The sequence below is a fragment of the Primulina eburnea genome, unplaced genomic scaffold (assembly GCF_022965805.1).
Source record: "Primulina eburnea isolate SZY01 unplaced genomic scaffold, ASM2296580v1 ctg739_ERROPOS11973397, whole genome shotgun sequence".
Classification (NCBI taxonomy): Eukaryota; Viridiplantae; Streptophyta; class Magnoliopsida; order Lamiales; family Gesneriaceae; genus Primulina; species Primulina eburnea.
This window is the reverse complement of record NW_027331510.1, coordinates 124248-150044: the sequence shown is the minus strand read 5'-3', so window position 1 is coordinate 150044 and position 25797 is coordinate 124248. Positions and strand designations below refer to the sequence as shown.

The following is a 25797-nucleotide window of genomic DNA, read 5'->3' as shown; positions in this document are numbered from 1 at the left end:
TGGCATTAAAAAATATTCAAGTCACATCGAATACATACTTATGATAAACAAATCCCGTAATAAATACATATTATCTATATAACAGTTTTAGTAGGTTATATATTTTTAAAAAAGACGAAATTAGAGAATATTACGAATATGAGCATTCATCTCTCTATGCGGGGTCGAGGGTCTAGAAAAGATTCTTGATTTTGGGAACAAGGCAAAAGGAGAGAAGACAGAAAATAGTGAATGAAAAATGCCCCCATGAAGGATCGAACGACAGACCTTCAGTTTACAAGACTCTTGCTCTACCACTGAACTATAGGGGCTGTTGGGGCAAGCTTGCCAAATTTGTTAATACTTATTTTATTTTACTCTTCCTTTAATTAGATTGACCCGAGGTATCGCACCAGAATTGAGTGAATTGAAAGGAACTATATTTTATGTTGAATATTTTATTGGGAGTCGGAGGATTCTTTTATTTACTGTGCAACTTACAAATACATGCAGTTTTATTGACTGATATAATTGGCATTGCCTTATTACAAGCACACTCCAGATTTGTTTCCTTAACAAGAGAAGTAAATTAAAAAGTACGCAAAACAACTTAAAAGAAGGGTGAAATGTATCGTCTCACGTGTTGTTAAAGTAAAAGATTTGTCATCATTCTGGACAAGTAGAAGAACCGGAGCAAGTTCTCCTAGCAAAAGGGATGTATCATGGTTCTTTAGTCGGTGTAGCATCTGTACATGACGTAATTATCCATGATCTTGCCACACTCTGAGCAAACCACCTGCTCGGGGATGTATCCAGCATGCCCCGGCAGGATCAGGTGGTTACAGTGGTGTTCGCGGTGGATACCACGTATTGCCTCATCCAGCACGGTGACAAACTTGTCGGGATGATCACCTTGTATCGCCAACTAATGTAGTCATCTAAAACAGGCAGCAATATGTCTCATTTTCCTTTGGTCATCTCATTGTTTCCCCTGCTGAAAACTTCCCACCCTTCGTCACTGCTGTCAAATGCCAGCACTTCCATGATCTGCTGCATCACATGGTCGTTGTCCATGCTTAAGGCAGTGTTTTTCTTGGAGTTCCACATGCTCCACAGCCTCACCCAGAAGTACCAGACATAGTCGTAATATTCCTTGAGTGCGAAGATGTGGCTCAGTTTCTCCCGATCAATTACTTCATGGCACCGTCAGACTTTATCCTTTTGATTGCGCTTGCCCACATATAGCATTTCCAGAGGTACGTTTAGGGCACCTGCAACTGCTCTGGTTGACACAGTAAACTTACGGATCCAGTCAATGTCCTCCCCACCGTACAAGCATATCACTCTGTTGTCCCTGATCTATCAGACCAAAAGAAATCTCCGTGATCAGCTTCGTGCAGTGCTAGTTGGGCTGGTATTACATACTTGTCTTACTGAACAAATGATTTTTTTAAAATGTAACAGGGGCGGTGCAGTTACCCATGTTTCGGGGTGTTGAATAGGAGAACACGCACATTTCTTTGATTCTTATGTAGGATTTGTTCTGAATGTTGTTTGTGAATATCGCATTCATTGACATGTCGTGACAAATATAGACATATGATAGCATGATAGAAAATAAATCCATGGTAGTTTGGTGATCACATACCCAGTCCGGAATTCGTTGATCAATGAAATCTGCTAACAGTTCGATGTTCCAGGTGTTTTCTGACCAGAGAGTCGTCTCCCTGGCTTTAGCGAAGGGGAAAGCTAAACTGCCCCAAATCCACATCATAGGTAAAGCATCAAGATTGGATGGCTTCCCCTGGGGATCCAATACTACGAGCATCGGCATGTGGACAAATTTCCAGACCTCTTGGATGTATCTGATGGCTACCTGTTCAATCAATGAAGGGTGGTACACCGAATAACATGGCATATTATAGGTCTTCAGTTCCTTAAATTGTAGTTCCTGTGATTGGGAAAGTGAGTTAGTTTGGTTGACAATGGGAAGCCATAAAACCTCGTACTCATGCCTCATTTTTTGTTGGTTGTAGATCATATGAAGGATGTTTAGCTCTTCGTGAGGCAGGTCGAGATCTGAAATCAGCAGTAGTACATACTTCGCCTTCAGTCCATCAATCCTTTCTTGTAACACAAAGAACTTTAGCTTTTCAGAGTTTTAAGTTGTAGATATCTTGAAATTTTATCAGGTAAAAGTAAAGAACCAACATTAGATCTTTTAGAACCATCATATAGTGGCCTTTGTTCATCTGGGGCACGAATCATCCCCTTGAGTACTTTCATATTGTCAATATGAGCAGTCTCCATAAGTTTCTTGAATGCAGTGTACGAATCTTCAAACTTCTTCCTAACTGCACATACATGACAATATGATCGATGCGACGTGGGTATCATACTACTGTTTTTGTGCAGTTTGAAGTATTTCATCATTCCGGTGTTTTAGTGACCAACCAAATATTCAAGCATTGGTTTTTAAGGACATACATTGTGGGTTCGAGTTCGACCGGATGTGTGAATTTGAGGGTGAACAAAAATATTTCTATCCTATCGCCCTTGTTTACATTTACTAACTTTGTTACCTTACCAGAGTATCCGTTATTATTAGACAATTCGAATCAACATGTGACTTACCGATTAATTCCTTACAAATCTGCAATTCGGGAAAGAGTCCTAGCATGGCTAGGACTCCTCCTGAGAACCCTGCACAGATTGGTGCAGGGTTTGCGCTACTTCCAGGCGCTGATAGCTCGATGCGTGGGGCACGGGCTGGGCTAGGAAGGTTCACTAGGGTCCTAAGTAAGCGTTCAGGGGTTGGGTTTGGGTGGTAGAGCATCGGCTGGGCTCACACGATCATAAACATGGAGTCCATGCAAGGTGTGATTCTCGGCCAGAATAGGTGTCACGTGGGGCAGCATGTTTTTGGATTTTGAGTGGATAACTTGAAAAACTTAGAGTCTAGTAGGTTAATTTAACATGTTGGGCACGTTTTGGCTCGACATGGTTCGGGGGTAACTCGTAAAAATCAAAAGTTGGCTCGGGGTTGAAGCTTAGGTGTCAAATGAGGATTTTTAAATAAAGAAAAATTGGAAAATGGTTCTCGGGGTACGAATCTTCAAACTTCTTCCTAACTGCACATACATGACAATATGATCGATGCGACGTGGGTATCATACTACTGTTTTTGTGCAGTTTGAAGTATTTCATCATTCCGGTGTTTTAGTGACCAACCAAATATTCAAGCATTTGTTTTTAAGGACATACATTGTGGGTTCGAGTTCGACCGGATGTGTGAATTTGAGGGTGAACAAAAATATTTCTATCCTATCGCCCTTGTTTACATTTACTAACTTTGTTACCTTACCAGAGTATCCGTTATTATTAGACAATTCGAATCAACATGTGACTTACCGATTAATTCCTTACAAATCTGCAATAGCTTTTGTAGGTGCTCCAACATGACTGAGAGCTTATAGGCCAAACTTGATATCTCCCATGACTCAGCAGTTGACGAGATGTACCTTGATACAACAAAAAACAGTTTTAAAGATTTCTCGCTGAGAAAATAAGTGGTTAGTTTCAGTTATAAGCGATAATAAAGGGGAGATAATAAGAACTAAGAGCATCATACTCGTGACCAGTGCCGATGAGGTTCAGGAGCACTGATGCAGAGGCCTGAAGGCTCCTTATGATCCAATAAACAGCTATTGGAATATGAGCAGTGGCAGTCTCAACTTCTGGTGATTCCCGGCTAATGTAGAGAGACGGAAGCTCCTTGAATTCTATAATACAGTGGATCATCTTCGTTGTTGCAGTTAAGAGGTCAACTACCGCCTCAAATTTCTTTCTTAAATCACTGGAATGTTCCATTGGGCTGGGTAAATCTTTGAGTGTGGAAACATTCTTGGCTAATGGATTTTTTGTGTGAAGTTGCTCAATGAGCCAGAACTCGCCATAGTTGATGGAGAAAGCAGCAAAGGTGATGACCACCTTGGCATCCCAAGGGTAGTTTGACAGTGATTTTAGGAGTTCCATGGTTAAGGAATGTGCTTCTGTTCCAGAAGTACATTTGCATATTATCTGTTACATCGTGATTTTGAGTCATGTAATTAATTCAACAAAATTTCGTCTCTTGAGGGGAAATTAGGAACTTTATTATACCTCATTGGATATCTTGTTGATGGGAAATGCCATTAGTTTAACTATTTCCGTATCATAGTAAGAACTTTGAGTGACAGTATCATGGTAGGAACTGGAGATGACCTTGTTGTCAAGCGTGCCCAAATGGGCTTGAATGGGAGCAACCTGTATTTGAGCAGAACGCAAGAGAATTGTTATCAACTGAAAAAGAAAGGATATATCCAAGTGAAAAGGTAAAGAATCATTATCATTTAAAAAAGCTTTCTTGAACTAGAAAGTGTAAGGAAAATGAACTTCTTGAAAGGAACGATTTAGGGAGCCCGAAAAACAAGCAACGGAAGCAAAAATCTTTAAAATTTTCGGCCCCCTCACATTTGTGTAGCAAAAATACAATATACACCATAAATCTCATTCATAGGGTGTTTAGAATTTTGTTACCTATCAACCCCTTAGAGTTGATGAATGGCACCAACCAAAGTGTAAACACTTTGGCTCTTGTATGGAAGAAAAATCTACAAGCAAACCTCCTTCCTCTTCAAGAATTAGGCCCACCACTATACTAGGTAAATCCCCTTCAAGTTTTGCACTAGAAAAACTTGAGGATTTTTCAAAGAGAAGAGTTATTCTCCAAGAAAATGAAGAACACAAGAAAGAAAATTTTGAGAGAGCAACCCTTGAAGATTTCGGCCAAAGTGAGAGACAAAATGTGTGGAGTGAAGTCTAGACTTGGGTGTGGGAAAAGTGGAAAAAGGTGTCCCCCATGCCATGCATTATTTTATTAAAAAGTATTCAAGTCTCTTCACCTCCCAAGCATGCAATCCCTACATGTCTCACTTGTATATTATATGGTTTTTAACACATTAAAAACCATGGACTAAATTTTCATTATCTCAAACACATTTGAGATAAATTAAATATTACTTGAATTTACTCAAGTCCCACTAGTTTAAATAATTATTTTAATTGAGCTCTACAAGACTCAATATTATTTAATTAATTCAACACTTGAATTAATTTAATTATTTTAGACTCTACTAGGTCCACTAGTGTTTAATTAATTCAACATTTGAATTAATTTAATTTAGTCCCCAATAATGTTTATGAAAATCACAATTTTCAACTACATTATTTACTTGGCCAAATTTTAATCTTAGGAACACTTCCATATATTAAAATTTATATTTCTCTCATAGAAGTCATACTTCTAATTTTCTTTACACTTATAAACACATTTATAAGCCGTTCAACACATTGAACTATTTTACTTCTCTTCGGGATTTACTAAGCAAGTACTTGTGTGGCCCTCAATGGTTCATTGATACAACTAGCCGTGGGTTCACATCTCAATGTGATTCGGACTAAACATGTCCTTATTCGAGCATACCCCAATTGCTCCATTCTTACTTATCAACTCCTTGATAGTAAGAACGTCAGAACTCAAGTCTGATAGTACCCAACCAATCACGTTAAACGCCTAGCAGCATCGCTTACGTGATTCCCTAGGTATCACATGATAGTGCCTGCAAGAACCATTCAATTATGGTTAGCGTACAGTACGGTCCCTTCAACTCATATATCCCGACCGATTCGACAACTATTGGTTTATCGAGAGTTGTCAATGAATCGATACTATGTGTCATGTTGTGGTTGCATCGATGGTGTAATCTATGAAACCCCTTTCATAATTACCACCATACTCTGATCAGAGATTTCAACCCACATATACATGAAAAACACATAGGATATCCATACCCGTAGGTAAGCGGTGAATCCCCGACTACAATGCATCGACTCCTATATGTTTCGCCGTAACACCCAACCTTGCCACCTAATGACCCCATAAGAGTCGGTAAACAAGTCAAAGTGAAACGCTAGCACATAGAGTCTCAATGTTGTCCCGGGTCATAAGGACTAATTCTGTACAACCATAAACCAGGACTTTTCCACTCGATAAGTGAGAACCACTTGGAAAGTCCTTTTATGGAGGGTTGTTCAGTGCACTCTACAAGGAGCACCTATCTGCATGTTCGGACATCACAATGTCCCCTACCAATGAAACATGGTACTCACATCGCAGATACTAGTCTCTAACTCGAGCGGCCTTTATCCTTCTTAGTGGCGGCTGAATCGACTAGGAACGGTTTAGAATATACAGTATTCCAAATATGAGTTTCATGATACTCATCATATGAGCATCTCATATTCTTTCTACTATTTGTATATTCAAGGACTTTATCTATGCAACTAGCATGGGTATAAAGATAAAGATGCGCCAAATTAATAAATTGAAATATTATTAAAATAAAGATCGTTTATACAAAGAGTTTCATTGTGAACAGTCGGCCAACACTTGGCTCGACGTGCACCTACTCTAACAATCTCCCACTTGCACTAGAGCCAACTACCTATATACTTTAGACCCATTGATTCGCGATGCTTCTCGAACGATGGTCCTGGTAAAGGCTTAGTTAGTGGATCAGCAACATTATCTGCGGAGCCGACTTTGTCAATCACGACATCTCCTCTTTCCACGATCTCTCTGAGGATGTGGTACTTTCTCAATACGTGTTTGGACTTCTGATGAGACCTTGGCTCCTTCGCCTGAGCTATGGCTCCCGTGTTGTCGCACATCACCGGGATAGGAGCAACTCCATTTGGAATGACGCCCAACTCTTGGACGAAATTCCTAATCCAAACAGCCTCCTTTGCTGCAGCCGATGCAGCAATGTATTCTGCCTCAGTGGTGGAATCCGCAGTACTGTCTTGCTTGGAACTCTTCCAAGAGACAGCACCACCATTGAGCATGAATATGAATCCGGAGGTTGACTTCGAGTCATCAACATCGCTTTGGAAGCTAGAGTCGGTATAGCCTTCCAATTTCAGTTCTCCACCCCCATAGACCAAAAACAACTTATTGGTCCTTCTCAAATACTTGAGGATGTCTTTCACAGCTTTCCAGTGTGGAAGACCAGGGTTGGATTGATATCTACTCACTACACTTAGTGCAAATGCCACGTCAGGACGTGTAGATATCATCCCATACATGATACTACCAATAGCCGAAGCATACGGAATTCGTGTCATCGCCGCTATCTCTGCATCAGTCTTGGGAGACATAGACTTGGATAGGGACACGCCATGACACATTGGTAGATGTCCTCTCTTGGACTCATCCATCGAGAACCGCTTCACGATGGTATCAATGTATGTGGACTGGGTGAGACCAAGCAATCTTCTTGATCTATCTCGATAGATCTGTATTCCCAATACAAAAGATGCTTCACCCAAGTCCTGCATTGAGAACTTACTTGCTAACCATATCTTTGTTGATTGCAACATTCCTACATCATTCCCAATGAGTAGAATGTCATCAACATAAAGAACAAGGAATGTCACAGCACTCCCACTGACCTTCTTATACACACAGGGTTCCTCAGGATTCTTAGTAAAACCAAACTCTTTGATTGTACTATCGAATCTGAGGTTCCAGCTCCTCGATGCCTGCTTAAGACCATAAATAGATCTTTGAAGTTTGCATACCATATGCTCACTTCCGATGGATGTAAACCCTTCAGGTTGAGACATATAAATTTCTTCCTTAATATCCCCATTAAGGAAGGCTGTCTTCACATCCATCTGCCATATCTCATAGTCAAACCATGCAGCTATGGCTAGCAATATCCTAATGGACTTGAACATCGCAACTGGAGAAAAGGTTTCCTCATAGTCAACACCTTGTCTTTGAGTATACCCTTTTGCTACCAATCGCGCCTTGAAGGTCAATACCTTCCCATCCGCCCCAAGTTTCCTCTTGTAAATCCATTTACACCCTATGGGAACAATTCCCTCAGGTGGATCCACGAGATTCCACACTTGGTTCGAATGCATGGAATTCATCTCTGATTCCATTGCTTCAAGCCATTTGGATGAATCGGCATCCGATAACGCTTCCTTGAAGGTCCTTGGATCACATCCAAGGTTAGGCTCATCATGGCCCTCTTCAAGAAGCAGACCATACCTCACAGGTGGTCTCGAGACTCTCTCGGTTCTTCTAGGAGCTTGTATCTCCTCACTTGGCTTCTCGGGTGTGGGTTCTACGTCTGTGGGTGTCTCTCGAACCTCTTCGAGTTCTATCATCTCGCCTTTTCTATCCAATAGAAATTCCTTTTCCAAAAAGGTTGCGTTCCTAGAAACTAACACCTTTGTTTCTTGGGGATGATAGAAGTAATATCCAATTGAATTCCTTGGATATCCCACAAAGTAGCATAAAATGGATCGACTATCCAATTTATCTCCCACTGTCTGCTTCACATAAGCAGGACACCCCCATATTCTTAGATAAGAATACTTGGGAGGCTTACCCATCCATATCTCATATGGAGTCTTGTCAACTGCCTTTGTATGGACATTGTTCAACAACAGTGCCGCTGTTTCAAGCGCATATCCCCAAAAGGATGGCGGCAACTCCGTGAACCCCATCATAGACCGAACCATGTCCATCAAAGTCCGGTTACGACGCTCCGAAACACCATTCAATTGTGGTGTAGCGGGCGGAGTCCACTGCGAGAGAATCCCATTCTCTCTAAGATACTCTTGGAACTCGGCACTCAAGTACTCACCACCTCGATCCGATCGAAGTGTCTTGATGCTTCGTCCCAATTGCTTCTCTACTTCACTTCTGAATTCTTTGAACCTTTCAAAGGCTTCAGACTTGTATTTCATTAAATACACATACCCATACCTCGAATGGTCATCGGTAAAGGTGATGAAGTAGGCATGTCCATGCTTAGTGGTGATGCTAAGCGGACCGCACACATCGGTATGGATCAAATCCAATAACCCTTTGGCTCGCTCCGCATGGCCCTTAAAGGGAATTTTGGTCATCTTTCCTTTCAGACAGGATTCACAAGTCGTGAGAGCGTTAATATCAGACATATCAAACATGCCAACTCCCACTAGCTTGTTCATCCTTCTTAGGGATATATGACCTAATCGAGCATGCCATAATTGTGCCGAATTAAGAGTATCTTGTTTGCGCTTATTTGTTGTTGTTATCGTTTGGACATTGTTAAGTGGAATATCTTTTAATTTTAAGGTGTAGAGATTGTTTTCAAGTTCACCGGTACCAACTAAACATTCATTCTTGTAAATATTGCAAACACCTTTGCCAAATAAACAAGAATATCCATCAATATCAAGCATAGAAATGGAAATAATGTTTTTAACCAAGTCTGGTACATACAAAACATCTCTTAAAACCAAATTAAAATCATTGTTCAAACATAAATAAACATCTCCTATGGCTTTGGCAGCAACCCTTGCTCCATTGCCCATCCTCAGGAAGGTCTCACCCTCTCGGAGCCTCCTACTTCTTCCCATCACCTGCAAATCATTACAGAGATGTGAGCCACAGCCGGTATCCAATACCCAAGAAGTAGAGTTAATAGAGATATTCACTTCAATGTAGAATATACCTTTGGCAGAACCCTTCTGCGCAAGATATTCCCTGCAGTTACGCCTCCAATGTCCAGGCTTCTTGCAGTGGTGACAGATGTCAACAGTCTTTTCAGCCTTGGCTGGCGCGGCTGCCACTATGGGACTCGGATTCTGCCTCTTCAAGGGCTCGCTCTTCTTGGGACGCTTGAAAGAACGCTTCTTTCCTTTCCCAGGTGGACCGGTCTTCGTGCCAGATGAAGAGCCCACATAAAGAACCGGCTTCTCCTTCTTGATCGTGGACTCAAAGGTCACAAGCATGTTCACCAACTCTTCAAGGCTGGGCTCGAGCTTGTTCATATTGAAGTTCACGACAAAAGGATCGAAAGAGCTAGGCAGTGACAACAGTAGCACATCCGTGGTCAACTCGGATGGCAAGATCAAATCCATGCCCACGAGCTTGTCCACGAGCCCAATCAACTTTAGGCCATGCTCATGGACCGAAGTCCCATCTCGCATGCGTAAAGTGATGAGCTCCTTCACTGTGGCATGCCTCAAAGGCCGAGTCTGCTCACCGAAGAGCTCCTTGAGGTGCATATGAATGTCAGCAGCATTCTTAGCATCCTCGAATCGCCTTTGTAGCTCATCGTTCATCGAAGCCTGCATATAACACTTCGCCTTCAAGTCATGGTCGCACCAATCCTTGTAGGTCTGCAATTCCTCAGGAGTGCAGCCTATAGGAGCCTCAGCAGGGGGCGCCTCAGTAAGTGTATATGCGATCTTCTCCGAGTTTAGGACAATCTTTAAATTTCTTAGCCAAGTGATATAGTTTGGTCCGGTTAGAATGTGTTTTTCGAGAATGACCGAAAACGGGTTGCGAATTGATGACATGTCAAAGATTGTACTGAAAAGTAAAACAGATAAATGTTAATGACTATTTTAAAATATTTAATAAGATATAAAGTTTGGACTTTTACTTTATAAATAATCGCTCCCACTGTTTTGACATTTTCACTACCCTCTAGTGAAAACGGGAAACACTTTCCTCAGAAGGTACGTAAGGTCCAATTAGCGAATTGTGATCCCGAATAATATCGGCCATCATAATTCCTAAAAGGTAGTTTCCAATTGCATCGCCATGCAACCCTCTACGTATACTTTTGTCTCACGTTTGATTAGGACCCAATAATATGACGTCGTTCATCTTTACGTGTCAAGCCTAACCCATCGATATTGAACCTTAATGGACGGTCGCCATGAGTTCCCTCAATAATATGAGCCGAAATCATGGGAGTTCCACGTAGTTCACATCACAATGTCAATGGATGTCACAGCTTTCCGGCACCCAAGGCTCCCCAATAATATGAGCCGAGCCCCGAGTACGGGTAGCGTTCATCATGCATCCATTGTCGATGGAAGACAAGGAAATTATAAACAAATTTATAATTCCCCTTTTCGGACTTGATATTAATTTTGAATCTTATTCAAAATGAGGGTTTTTAATTTTGAAAGGTCTCATCATTAATTTTATTTTAAAAGCTCGCCATGTTTGATCGTATGTTTGCCGGATTCATGCAACTTTGTTATTATAATAATAATAACGCACATACTCATTATTTATAACATATCATGCATATATTATAAATAGAAAACAGTACAAGGATGATCAATTGCCCCAACACTAATGGCCCGTGTGAGCCAAACACGGGCCTAGGTCCAATCCTAGGGTAAATGCAGGGATGCAATGCAACTAAGTTATTACATTAGCATCCAATATTACATGTCTTCGATCTTCATAATCACCAAGGCCACCATCTTCCAATCTTGATCTTCCACTATTCTAATATTTACAATTAAATATCCATGGCACATAGGGATACATCTCATGGGGGGTGGGAACGGGCCATAAACCAAGCCCACTTGAATTTGATAATTATTACAATCATTCAACATAAATATCCTAGCATACACCTAGCAAATTGGGCTTGGGCTTTTGATCATCCTTCATGCATAATATCACATATCATACACCATCAATTAATTATCACTATAATTAATTGATCCAATATTATATATCTTGATCCAATCACTAACCGCCACAATTATAAATTAAATTAACAAAGTATACAAACACCTTTGTCTACTTTCAAATTAATTTATTTATAATCGAATTTCTTGTAAATCACAATTTACTATAAATAATTAAAGTCACACTTCAATTATTTATTTTATGAGAAAATATGTGCAACAATTGTAAATTTAAACTTAAGGGCCCAAAACTCATTTTTCACCAAAAATAGCTTGGCCCATTTAAATTTCACAAAATTATGTTGACCATCTAATGACCCAACAACTCAAGGCCCATGACACTAAGATTGTCCAAAACACTTTTGGAAACCCTAGCCGTCATCGCCGTCGCCGGAGCTCCGTCGCCGGATTCCGGCAACAAAAAAATTTTTTTTTTTTTATTTAAAAACAGTATTTCGGGCAGCCCCTTGGGCTGCCCCTCGGCTGCCCGAAAAAATTTCGGGCAGCCCCTTCGGGCAGCCCTCGGGCAGCCCCGAAAAACATTTTTTTTTTTTTTTTTGTTTTTGACATAAAATTTTCGGTCCTTGCATATTCTTTGCACAAAAATTCTCAAGCGGTTAGAAATCGATCTCAATACAATATTATTGTATTATGCTACACAAAATGGTAACCTAGCTCTGATACCACTTGAAAGGAACGATTTAGGGAGCCCGAAAAACAAGCAACGGAAGCAAAAATCTTTAAAATTTTCGGCCCCCTCACATTTGTGTAGCAAAAATACAATATACACCATAAATCTCATTCATAGGGTGTTTAGAATTTTGTTACCTATCAACCCCTTAGAGTTGATGAATGGCACCAACCAAAGTGTAAACACTTTGGCTCTTGTATGGAAGAAAAATCTACAAGCAAACCTCCTTCCTCTTCAAGAATTAGGCCCACCACTATACTAGGTAAATCCCCTTCAAGTTTTGCACTAGAAAAACTTGAGGATTTTTCAAAGAGAAGAGTTATTCTCCAAGAAAATGAAGAACACAAGAAAGAAAATTTTGAGAGAGCAACCCTTGAAGATTTCGGCCAAAGTGAGAGACAAAATGTGTGGAGTGAAGTCTAGACTTGGGTGTGGGAAAAGTGGAAAAAGGTGTCCCCCATGCCATGCATTATTTTATTAAAAAGTATTCAAGTCTCTTCACCTCCCAAGCATGCAATCCCTACATGTCTCACTTGTATATTATATGGTTTTTAACACATTAAAAACCATGGACTAAATTTTCATTATCTCAAACACATTTGAGATAAATTAAATATTACTTGAATTTACTCAAGTCCCACTAGTTTAAATAATTATTTTAATTGAGCTCTACAAGACTCAATATTATTTAATTAATTCAACACTTGAATTAATTTAATTATTTTAGACTCTACTAGGTCCACTAGTGTTTAATTAATTCAACATTTGAATTAATTTAATTTAGTCCCCAATAATGTTTATGAAAATCACAATTTTCAACTACATTATTTACTTGGCCAAATTTTAATCTTAGGAACACTTCCATATATTAAAATTTATATTTCTCTCATAGAAGTCATACTTCTAATTTTCTTTACACTTATAAACACATTTATAAGCCGTTCAACACATTGAACTATTTTACTTCTCTTCGGGATTTACTAAGCAAGTACTTGTGTGGCCCTCAATGGTTCATTGATACAACTAGCCGTGGGTTCACATCTCAATGTGATTCGGACTAAACATGTCCTTATTCGAGCATACCCCAATTGCTCCATTCTTACTTATCAACTCCTTGATAGTAAGAACGTCAGAACTCAAGTCTGATAGTACCCAACCAATCACGTTAAACGCCTAGCAGCATCGCTTACGTGATTCCCTAGGTATCACATGATAGTGCCTGCAAGAACCATTCAATTATGGTTAGCGTACAGTACGGTCCCTTCAACTCATATATCCCGACCGATTCGACAACTATTGGTTTATCGAGAGTTGTCAATGAATCGATACTATGTGTCATGTTGTGGTTGCATCGATGGTGTAATCTATGAAACCCCTTTCATAATTACCACCATACTCTGATCAGAGATTTCAACCCACATATACATGAAAAACACATAGGATATCCATACCCGTAGGTAAGCGGTGAATCCCCGACTACAATGCATCGACTCCTATATGTTTCGCCGTAACACCCAACCTTGCCACCTAATGACCCCATAAGAGTCGGTAAACAAGTCAAAGTGAAACGCTAGCACATAGAGTCTCAATGTTGTCCCGGGTCATAAGGACTAATTCTGTACAACCATAAACCAGGACTTTTCCACTCGATAAGTGAGAACCACTTGGAAAGTCCTTTTATGGAGGGTTGTTCAGTGCACTCTACAAGGAGCACCTATCTGCATGTTCGGACATCACAATGTCCCCTACCAATGAAACATGGTACTCACATCGCAGATACTAGTCTCTAACTCGAGCGGCCTTTATCCTTCTTAGTGGCGGCTGAATCGACTAGGAACGGTTTAGAATATACAGTATTCCAAATATGAGTTTCATGATACTCATCATATGAGCATCTCATATTCTTTCTACTATTTGTATATTCAAGGACTTTATCTATGCAACTAGCATGGGTATAAAGATAAAGATGCGCCAAATTAATAAATTGAAATATTATTAAAATAAAGATCGTTTATACAAAGAGTTTCATTGTGAACAGTCGGCCAACACTTGGCTCGACGTGCACCTACTCTAACACTTCTTGTATCCTACAGCAGCAGAATCAGCTGTCAAAGGTTTGACCAGATGGATGATATCCTCCACTATGAAAAGAACTGGCTTGACATCAAAATCTTCAATTTCTGGAGAATGGGTTCCGAGAATTTGCTTGGTAAGTGCAGTATCATCAGCAGAAAAGAAGACATGTCCCCACCCCCTACCACCTTTCATGAGTTGTCCTCTACCAGGCGCTGGCACACCCAATGGAAGGGGCTTGACAATGTTGTGTTCCATTTCATAGCTCGGCCTTAACCGTTGATCAGTTTCGTAATCTTGCACGCCTCCATTGAAGATATGAGCTTTAGTAGGTGGTACCTTTTCGGAGGAAAATGTAACATTCTTTGTCGAAGGAAACACATCCCGGCTAGCCATATCTATCGGAAAGGTATTTTCAATTAGCTATTTCTTATCTGAATCTGGTGTTCTTCTCCAGGCTTTATATAGAATGTCAGAACTTGTTGAAGAAAAAGAAAGGGAGACAAGCGCCATGAGAAAAGAATAAAGCTGTGTTGAATCATATACCTTACTTTGGTTTTGGTTTAAAAATCTGCAAGAGGTTTGGAATTCAGCCCCTTGCAACATATTCTTTCTACTAAATCCTTTGCTTCAGACAGCAAAAGGAACATTGTGTTTAATGTTTACACACGATCGTTTCCACATGATTCACGTTTTCTATGCGTGAAGCTTCTTTTGTATATGAATCTGGAAGAATGTAAGCCTTCATCAAACTTCGCATCTGTTTGTTCTGGCAATGTATAAGGCATCTTTACTTGAAACTTGAGTTTTTTTAAGGTTGTTATAAAGAATTGCAGCAGATTCAATCTTACTATTTAAATGTTTTAAAACTATAAACCTAACCAAATCATATTTCATGCATTAATTCTGTTAAGACGTTATTTTTTGTCTTACTCGACTTCATTATCATCATCATTATTATTATTATTTTGAATGATTGTTTTTTGTCGCACAACCCGCGCTTTAATGTAGCATGACTATATATTCATGTAACCAATCTCTGTTGATAAATGCACTGTATTTTGTAATAACTGATTTTTCTTTTTCGATTTCTAATCTGGTATTACTCAGCCCTTGTGGGCCAAGTGAGACCATTATATATTCCACATATGGAAAAAGTGAAACTGCGACAAATATGCAAGGAGTTTATTTATTTATTTTTTGACAATCGATAATCTCCCACTATGTTTTAATCAATGCATTTCCACTGCTCATTCGCACTTGGAGGAATTGGCTTGAAATCAAATCAAACCGGCGGGTGGATTAGTAGGAAGGTTTCTGTAACGCCTCGAAAATTTAAAGATTCACGCAAACTACGTGCATGCAATTATTAAATTCTTTTGTATTTTAATTAAATGTTTTAATTGAATGAATTAATTATGTTGTGCATATTTACATGTTTTAAATATACTTTCTGCATGGTTGCATAAAAATGTATTTTTAAAGATTATTCGAGTTGCGATCGAGGAACGGAGACCGAGGGCTAAAAAAAATAGAAAATGATTTTTATTAAATAGTTGTTTTTAATTATTAAAAATTTGGGAGATGCTTTTTATTATTTTTGAAAAATAAGAGGGGGTTTTGAGGTGATTTTATACGCCGGGACGTAATTTTTATCGGTGTTGGTTTTTCAACTAAAATACGAACGTTTTGACAACCCGGCTAATAAATTCACAAACTTATTTTAACCAAAACTATTTTAATATTTTAATTAAATCCTAATTAAGACTAATGGGCCTAAATTGTTGGCTTAATAGGCCTAAGCCTTGTTAGTAATTTAATTAGTATTTAATATATGAAAATCACCCTAAAACTCACACCAAAACTCACGGGCACACTTCCAATAAAATTAAAAATTCTCTCCCAAACCCTTCACACAATCACACGCCAACTTTCTGAATTTTTTTTCTCTCCCAAATTCTTCCAAAGATACACGGCACACACAAGCAATAATCAAGAGAAAAGCTTTGAAAGTTTCAAGGAAATTTCTAGCCAAGGATCTTCGTCGCCGTTCTTCAATCGCCAACAGTTTCTCGTGCGTAAAATACGCAAAGGCACGCCATATTCTCCTTTTACTCATCATCACACCATAGTAATTGTTTATGCATGATTTTTAAGGAAAAACATAGCACACAAGTTGAATTTTCGTAACTACATGCCTACATGTTCTAAATTTGTGTTTTTTATTCCAAAAATCATGTTTTGTATGGTATAAAGGGCTGCCATGATTTAAGATATGATCACACACTGTTTCACATGAGTTTGGAAGCCTTAGAAATCAACCAAAGCACCACACACCAACAGAAACGTAAGCTGGAACAAGGAAATAATAGCGTGAGTATTGTTTTGGGTTTTGAATGTGCAAGTGTTCGGTTGTTTTGCATGGGACTTGGGGCTTTGGCCAGGGCTGGCTGAGGCTCGAGTAGGGTCAAGGGAGAGGGTCTGGTAGAGTACTAGGGGGCAAGGGCTCGCGCAACAGGGCTGGTGTAGAGACCTCGGCTGGTTGGACTCTTCACGAAGTGAAATCTGGTGTGGCCGAGAATTTCAGAGCTGTGGCTCGGTTGAGGGCTGGGCTAGGTGGTCTAGATGGTGCTTTAGGATGGTCCAGTGAGGGTTAGGAAGGGCTGGGCTCGGTGGTAGCCTGGGTAAGAACCCCCACGAAGAATATATCAGCAGTGCGCGTGAGGGATGCTTTGGGCGAGGGTGCTGTCTTTTGGTTCAGGGGCTTCGTGCGTGGGTTCCAGGGGCTGGGTTGGTCTGGGCTTGGTTCAGGCGTGGTCTAGGGAAGGTTAGGGTGTGCTGGGTTCGGTAGTGGCTCAGCTGGTAGAGTCCTAGGATAACTAGGAGTCCTAGAGCAACTATGAAACTCACACACACATGTACAGATTTTTGGTCAAGTTTCAGGAAGGTTTTGAGCGGGCCAGGGGTTGTTTTACGGGCTGGGCTTGCACATTAGGGTCCCTATATGGGTTGGCTAGGTTTTGGTTCAAAGTGGCTCGGGCGTGGCTCGGGTAAATTAGGAGATGGCTCGGTGTGTTCGTCGAAGGGTCAAAAACGAGATTAATTAAGCCAAAATTGATTCCATGGGTCCACGGGGGTGGCTCATGACTTGGAAGGGTAGAATAAATCTTAAAAATGTTATGTTAAAAATTTGGGATCAAAATAACGAGTTTTGGATTTATTCGAGATTTAATCGCCGCACGAAACGTTAATTAATGAGTTAATTGAAACACCTAGTTTTATGCTTTATAAAATTATGAGAAATTAGGTTTAAGCTTAAATAATTATTAAAAGCCTAATTTTTAATTTGAGAATTTTATATTAAGGTTTGGTTTAATTCGGGATTAAAATGCATTAATACGTTACACTTAATGATTAATTTAAAAGTTCTCGTTTTAGGCTAAATAAAAATATGGGAAAATTCTTGTAGGCTTAAATAATTATTTGGGACATTTTAGAGTCAATGAATTCATGAAAAAGTCAAAAACGGGAAATTTTATGTCTAGGGGTAAAACGGTCTTTTTACACCTAAAAATTAGTAAACGTCATGGCAGTGTCCTGAATGCTGTTTTATATGCTAATATGATTATTTGGAATGTTTATAAATTTTTATATGTTAAAATGTTATTTTTAAAACGTTTATGGATTTTATGGTTTAATTATGGACATTTAAAAGACATGTTGCATGCTTGGTTTAAAAGAAAAACGTTATATGCATGTTTAAATTTTATAAAGTGATGATAATATGAAACGTTGAAGGAAGTGAAGTAATTGTGACTAATACGATGATATGTTGGAAATTTCGTGAGGGTTATGGTCCCAGTGGGAGCCCGACGATCGTGTTTCCTTGGATACGGACATGTAGATGTATACGATGATATGTTAATACGTAAGGCCAAGGCCCAGTTGATCGGTGAGAGTGTTGCTGGTGTCCCCGCCGTCCAGTACTGTGGTTACATGTAGATGGATCCATCGCCCAACACGTAGACGTAGACGTAGATGAACACGAAAGTCACAATTAACGATCTGAATTCAACGAAAGGGAAAAAGAATACGTATATGTTGATGATGATTTGAATACGTTGATGATGATATGAATATGAATATGTTTATGTTTATATGAAAATGTTTTTATTTAAAAGTTTTCTGCATCATGAAAATGTTTACGAAAATGTTATGTTTATGTTTATGCATCTTCATGAAAACGATATTTTAAGTACAAGTATTTTTCACTGTTATATGTTAACTGTATTATGTATTACTCGTTATCAAGAATATGACGTGTTGAGTCTTTAGACTCACTAGGTGTGATTGATGCATGTGATTATGATAATAATCTTTATGGAGGTCTTGATGGTTGACTTTGCTGGACTGAAGGTGCACATAACCCGAGGACCGACGCTAGTTTTCCGCACTAGTTATTATTTATGATTTTAAGTAATGTTAAAGTTATTTTTACATCTTTTATTTATGTTATGAGAGATTTTTGAGAGGTTATAGTATGGGCTATACTTTTCAAATAATGTTTTTAGGTTGGTAAAATGTTTGACGATTTTATGCTTTAAAATATTTTCCTTTGGTTTTTAAATGGCAGTCGGATGTTTGTTTTTAAAATGATGTCAAAAATATTTTATGGTTCGGCCGATGCTAAGTGAGGTTTAAAAAAAAAAAATATTCTAGCTTGTTTTAAGAAAACGAATAGCAGACGTTTCAGTTGGTATCAGAGCCAGGTTCCTGTATAGGGTTGTGCCACCATCAGCGCCGTAAAGATCAGTAGTCAAGCCTCAAACTTGTAAGTTTACATGCTTTACGTGATTTTGTGATGTTACCTGCATAAGTACATGAATTATATGTTTACGTCACTTGTTTAATAGTTTTATGATGATATATGATTTTTATGCTTTAGAATTTTTATATGTGATACGATATGAAATAATAAATTGTTTGATTATCAATGATAAGCGAATTTCGAGGACGAAATTCAATTTAAGGGGGGAAGATTGTAACGCCTCGAAAATTTAAAGATCGCAAACTACGTGCATGCAATTACTAAATTCTTTTGTATTTTAATTAAATGTTTTAATTGAATGAATTAATTATGTTGTGCATATTTACATGTTTTAAATATACTTTCTGCATGGTTGCATAAAAATGTATTTTTAAAGATTATTCGAGTTGCGATCGAGGAACGGAGACCGATGGCTAAAAAAAATAGAAAATGATTTTTATTAAATAGTTGTTTTTAATTATTAAAAATTTGGGAGATGTTTTTTATTATTTTTGAAAAATAAGAGGGGGTTTTGAGGTGATTTTATACGTCGGGACGTAATTTTTATCGGTGTTGGTTTTTCAACTAAAATACGAACGTTTTGACAACCCGGCTAATAAATTCACAAACTTATTTTAACCAAAACTATTTTAATATTTTAATTAAATCCTAATTAAGACTAATGGGCCTAAATTGTTGGCTTAATAGGCCTAAGCCTTGTTAGTAATTTAATTAGTATTTAATATATGAAAATCACCCTAAAACTCACACCAAAACTCACGGGCACACTTCCAATAAAATTAAAAATTCTCTCCCAAACCCTTCACACAATCACACGCCAACTTTCTGAATTTTTTTTCTCTCCCAAATTCTTCCAAAGATACACGGCACACACAAGCAATAATCAAGAGAAAAGCTTTGAAAGTTTCAAGGAAATTTCTAGCCAAGGATCTTCGTCGCCGTTCTTCAATCGCCAACAGTTTCTCGTGCGTAAAATACGCAAAGGCACGCCATATTCTCCTTTTACTCATCATCACACCATAGTAATTGTTTATGCATGATTTTTAAGGAAAAACATAGCACACAAGTTGAATTTTCGTAACTACATGCCTACATGTTCTAAATTTGTGTTTTTTATTCCAAAAATCATGTTTTGTATGGTATAAAGGGCTGCCATGATTTAAGATATGATCACACACTGTTTTACATGAGTTTGGAAGCCTTAGAAATCAACCAAAGCACCACACACCAACAGAAACGTAAGCTGGAACAAGGAAATAACAGCGTGAGTATTGTTTTGGGTTTTGAATGTGCAAGTGTTCGGTTGTTTTGCATGGGACTTGGGGCTTTGGCCAGGGCTGGCTGGGGCTCGAGTAGGGTCAAGGGAGAGGGTCTGGTAGAGTACTAGGGGGCAAGGGCTCGGCAACAGGGTTGGTGTAGAGACCTCAGCTGGTTGGACTCTTCACGAAGTGAAATCTAGTGTGTGATAAAAGTTAAACGTGTGATTTGAAAAGACATTTTGGTTGGAATGCTTGAAGAATTAATATCAGTCAAAAGTTCACTTTCCAATTATTAATTAGTATGCATTTATTTTTGTAGTTGTAATTCTTTATAAATTCTGAAATGTAATCCGTTTAATGGTGTGTGATCAAATATATCTTGTCTCTATTCTCCAACAAAGTGGTATCAGAGCTATTTTGGAGTGAGTCAATTATATTTGAAGACACCGCCATGAATTCTCTTCCTGTACACTTTCCGAAACTATCAAAGGAAAACTACAGCAACTGGAGTATTAAGATGAAGACTCTGTTGCGTTCTCAAGGTGTGTGGGAAGCTGTAGAAAAAGGTGTGGAAGCTCCCGAAGATGAAGCAACCTTGAGTCAAGCCCAAAGAACAGCATGGCAAAAATCTGATCAGAAGGATCAGCAGGCACTGTCCACCATTCAACTTTACGTAGATGATGAAGTTTTCGAAAAAATAGCCACGGCATCAACGTCGAAGGAGGCATGGGATTTGCTTCAAAATTCATTCAATGGAAGTGACAAAGTTGTACGTATTCGTCTTCAAACTTTGAGAAGAGAGTTTGAATCATTAAATATGAAAGAGTCGGAATCAATTTCGGAGTATATTTCTCGCGTTCTTGCCACCGTCAACCAATTGAAAAGACACGGAGAGAAAATAGAGGATGTTCGTGTGATCGAAAAAATCCTTCGATCACTTGATGCGAGATTTGACTATATTGTTGTGGCTATAGAAGAATCAAAAGATTTAGATTCCATGACGATTGATCAATTGATGGGATCGTTGCAAGCTCACGAAGAGAGAATTAAAAGAAAGGAAGAACCACCTTCACAATCTTTGCAATCCAAACTTTATTTGGGAGAAAAGAATGAAGATTTTAAATCTTTTAATCGTGGAAGAGGAAGAGGTAGAAACTATGAAAGAGGTCGTGGACGAAGAAATTCTCGAGGGAGAGGAGGAAGATGGAATGGATACAACGGTGATTCAAATAATCACCAACGATACTCGAAAGGATACCATGATGAATCGAATAATCAACAGCAATACTCGAGAGGTCGTGGAAGATCTCATTTTCAGCAAAGGGGCGGAAGAAATAAAGCAGAAATAAGATGTTACTCCTGTCAAAAACTTGGCCACTACGCAAGTGAGTGCCCAGATTCAGAAAAGAAAGAAGAAAAGAATCATTATCTTGAAGCCGAAAATGAAGAATCAACACTGTTAATGACATGCAAAAGTGAGGATGAACAAAGCACTGGGGAAACTTGGTATCTTGACACTGGTGCAAGCAATCACATGACAGGTAACAAAGATTTGTTCACCATTTTTGATAAATCGTTTGGAGGAAACATTTTTTTTGGAGACAAGACCAAAGTTTCGATTGATGGAAGAGGTGATGTTTTGATTAAACTAAAGAATGGAGATCATCAATTTATTTCCGATGTTTATTATGTTCCTGCTTTGAAGTCAAATATTTTGAGCATTGGACAATTGCTAGAAAAAGGATATGCAGTTGATATGATGAACTGTGGACTAGTGCTCAAAAGCCACAAAGGGAAGATGATTGCTAAAGTGCCTATGACGAAAAACAGAATGTTTCCTCTCAACATTGAAACAGGTATTTTGAAGTGTTTCAAGAATAGCATTTCCGATTCATCATGGCTATGGCATTTGAGAATGGGGCATTTAAATTTTGAAAGTTTAAATATTTTGAGTAAAGAAAGGATGGTTGCTGGTTTGCCATTATTTTGTCATCCTAATCAACTATGTGAGAATTGCATATTTGGCAAACAAACAAGAAAAGTTTTCCGAAGGAATCCTTGACGAGAGCATCAAAACCTTTGGAATTAATACATGCTGATATCTGCGGACCTATCAAGCCAACTTCATTTGGTAAGAACAATTATTTCTTATTGTTCATCGATGATTTTTCCAGGAAAACATGGGTTTACTTTCTTAAGCAAAAATCTGAAGCTTTTGAATCATTTAAAAAATTCAAAACATTCGTAGAAAATCAAAGTGGGTTTGTTATTAGAGCCTTGAGAACCGATCGTGGAGGAGAATTCACATCACTAGAATTCAACAACTTTTGTGAATCACATGGAATTAGAAGGCCACTAACTGTTCCAAGATCTCCGCAACAAAATGGAGTTGTAGAACGGAAGAATCGAACTATTTTAAATATGGTTCGCAGCATGCTGAAAAGTATGAATATGCCAAAGATTTTCTGGGCAGAAGCAGTAGCATGTGCTGTATATTTATCCAACCGTTGTCCAACCAAAAGTTTGGAGAAAATGACACCAATTGAAACTTGGAGTGGGCGAAAGCCAAGTGTTTCTCATCTCAAAGTATTTGGAAGTGTGGCTTACTCACATGTCTCTGATGAGTTGAGAAGTAAACTCGATGACAAAAGTGAGAAACTTGTTTTCCTTGGCTATGCGGAAAATTCTAAAGGATACAAGTTGTATAATCCGAACACAAAAAGGCTTATCATTAGTAGAGATGTTGTCTTCGATGAAAGCAAGTCATTTGATTGGAAAAATGAAAGTGATGAATATGATCTCTCTTATTCTCCAGAAATCAGTTTTGATAATACAGAATCTGAAATCACAGAACCTGAAAATTCAGAAAGCATGGATGCAGATTCTCGGTCTGAAAATTCGAATGAAAGACCTCATCGGTTCAGAAATCTAACCGAGATATACGAAGATTCTGAAGTTATCAATGATCCTACTTTCTTTTGCCTATTTGCAGATATTGAGCCATTATGTTTTGAGGAGGCAGAAAAACAAATTGAATGGAAAAAGGCTATGGATGAGGAGATTGCATCCATCAACAAAAATCATACTTGGGAGTTGACTCGGTTGCCACCCGGAAAGAAAGCAATTGGTGTGAAATGGATATTCAAAATAAAGAAAAATGCTGATGGAGACGTGGAAAAATATAAGGCTCGATTGGTAGCTCGGGGATTCACACAGAAAAAGGGGATTGATTATGAAGAAGTTTTTTCTCCTGTTGCAAGGATTGAAACAATTAGATTGATTTTGGCAATTTCAGCGCAACTAAAGTGGAAAGTGCACCAAATGGATGTGAAATCGGCCTTTTTGAATGGAGAACTTTTAGAAGAGGTTTATGTTACTCAACCTCAAGGATATATTGCAGTAGTAAATGAAGATAAAGTCTTGAAACTAAGAAAAGCACTATACGGACTTAAACAAGCTCCAAGAGCTTGGTATAGTTGCATTAATTCTTATTTTGAACAAACCGGTTTCCAGAAATCACCACATGAGCATGGATTATATGTGAAGAAAGAAAAAGCTGGAGGTGTGTTGATTGTATGTTTGTATGTCGATGATCTTATTTTTACCGGAAACAACTCTAGCATGATTGAAGATTTCCGAAAATCCATGCGACAAAGGTTCGAGATGACAGATTTGGGTCTTATGTCATATTATTTAGGTATTGAAGTCAAACAAGAAGATGGTGGAATCCGGTTAAATCAGAAGACATATGCAGAAAAAATTTTGAATGAATTTGGAATGAGGAATTGCAGCATTGCGGCTACACCTATGGATTCAGGTGTTAAATTATCTAAAGATGATGGATCAAGTAGAACAAATGCAACTCTTTTCAGAAGCATGATTGGAAGCTTGAGGTTTCTAACTTACACCAGACCAGATATTCAATTTGCAGTAGGTGTGTTAAGCAGATTCATGACAGCACCTACTCAAACTCACATGAAAGCACTCAAACGCATTTTGAGTTATGTAAAGGGAACAATCAGTTTTGGTTTAGTTTACTCAAGTAATGAAGATTTTAAGCTGACTGGTTTTTGTGATAGTGATTGGGGAGGAAATTTAGACGATCGAAAGAGTACTACGGGTTTTGTTTTCTTTCTAGGAAATGCAGCGGTAGCTTGGAGTTCAAAAAAGCAACAGATTGTGACGTTATCTTCTTGTGAAGCTGAGTACGTGGCTGCCACCGCTTGTGTTTGTCATGCTATATGGATAAAGAATGTAATGAAAATGCTACGACTTGAGCAACAAGAGGCAATTCACATTCATATTGATAATATTTCTGCAATTGCATTGGCTAAAAATCCGGTATTTCATGAAAGAAGTAAGCACATCGACACTCGATATCATTTTCTTCGTGACTGTGTTACCAAAGGAGAAGTTCTGCTGAAGCATGTGAAAACTCGAGAACAAATAGCTGATATTCTTACAAAGGCGTTGAAGATTTTAGACTTCCAAAGGCTCAGAGATAAACTTGGAGTTATAAAATCACATGTTTAAGGAAGGGTGATAAAAGTTAAACGTGTGATTTGAAGAGACATTTTGGTTGGAATGCTTGAAGAATTAATATCAGTCAAAAGTTCACTTTCCAATTATTAATTAGTATGCATTTATTTTTTGTAGTTGTAATTCTTTATAAATTCTGAAATGTAATCCGTTTAATGGTGTGTGATCAAATATATCTTGTCTCTATTCTCCAACAGTGTGGCCGAGAATTTCAGGGCTGTGGCTCGGTTGAGGGCTGGGCTAGGTGGTCTAGATGGTGCTTTAGGATGGTCCAGTGAGGGTTAGGAAGGGCTGGGCTCGGTGGTAGCCTGGGTAAGAACCCCCACGAAGAATATATCAGCAGTGCGCGTGAGGGATGCTTTGGGCGAGGCTGCTGTCTTTTGGTTCAGGGGCTTCGTGCGTGGGTTCCAGGGGCTGGGTTGGTCTGGGCTTGGTTCAGGCGTGGTCTAGGGAAGGTTAGGGTGTGCTGGGTTCGGTAGTGGCTCAGCTGGTAGAGTCCTAGGATAACTAGGAGTCCTAGAGCAACTATGAAACTCACACACACATGTACAGATTTTTGGTCAAGTTTCAGGAAGGTTTTGAGCGGGCCAGGGGTTGTTTTACGGGCTGGGCTTGCACATTAGGGTCCCTATATGGGTTGGCTAGGTTTTGGTTCAAAGTGGCTCGGGCGTGGCTCGGGTAAATTAGGAGATGGCTCGGTGTGTTCGTCGAAGGGTCAAAAACGAGATTAATTAAGCCAAAATTGATTCCATGGGTCCACGGGGGTGGCTCATGACTTGGAAGGGTATAATAAATCTTAAAAATGTTATGTTAAAAATTTGGGATCA

The 25797-nt window shown here is 38.8% G+C and overlaps 1 protein-coding gene across 1 annotated transcript; it reads right to left on the bottom strand.

The window, feature by feature from the left end:
• Positions 1-709: 709 nt before the first annotated feature.
• On the bottom strand, positions 710-14740 carry LOC140822165 (protein SIEVE ELEMENT OCCLUSION B-like). The gene is made up of 8 exons (XM_073182910.1): positions 14363-14740; positions 4141-4320; positions 3611-4059; positions 3391-3500; positions 2163-2333; positions 1628-2106; positions 982-1131; positions 710-904 (listed from the first exon to the last, which is right to left on the bottom strand). Exons 1-8 carry the CDS (start codon positions 14738-14740, stop codon positions 710-712), a joined length of 2112 nt encoding a protein of 703 aa, XP_073039011.1.
• Positions 14741-25797: the final 11057 nt, after the last annotated feature.

What these genes read in the sequence shown, in the direction of transcription:
- LOC140822165 (XM_073182910.1), bottom strand. Translation starts at nt 14,740, where the DNA reads ATGGCTAGCCGGGATGTGTTTCCTTCGACAAAGAATGTTACATTTTCC. An exon ending in CTCATCGGCACTGGTCACGA is followed by an intron (nt 3,501 to 3,610) that starts GTATGATGCTCT and finishes TGTTGTATCAAG; the next exon opens with GTACATCTCGTCAACTGCTG. An exon ending in GATTTGTAAGGAATTAATCG is followed by an intron (nt 2,334 to 3,390) that starts GTAAGTCACATG and finishes ATGTATGTGCAG; the next exon opens with TTAGGAAGAAGTTTGAAGAT.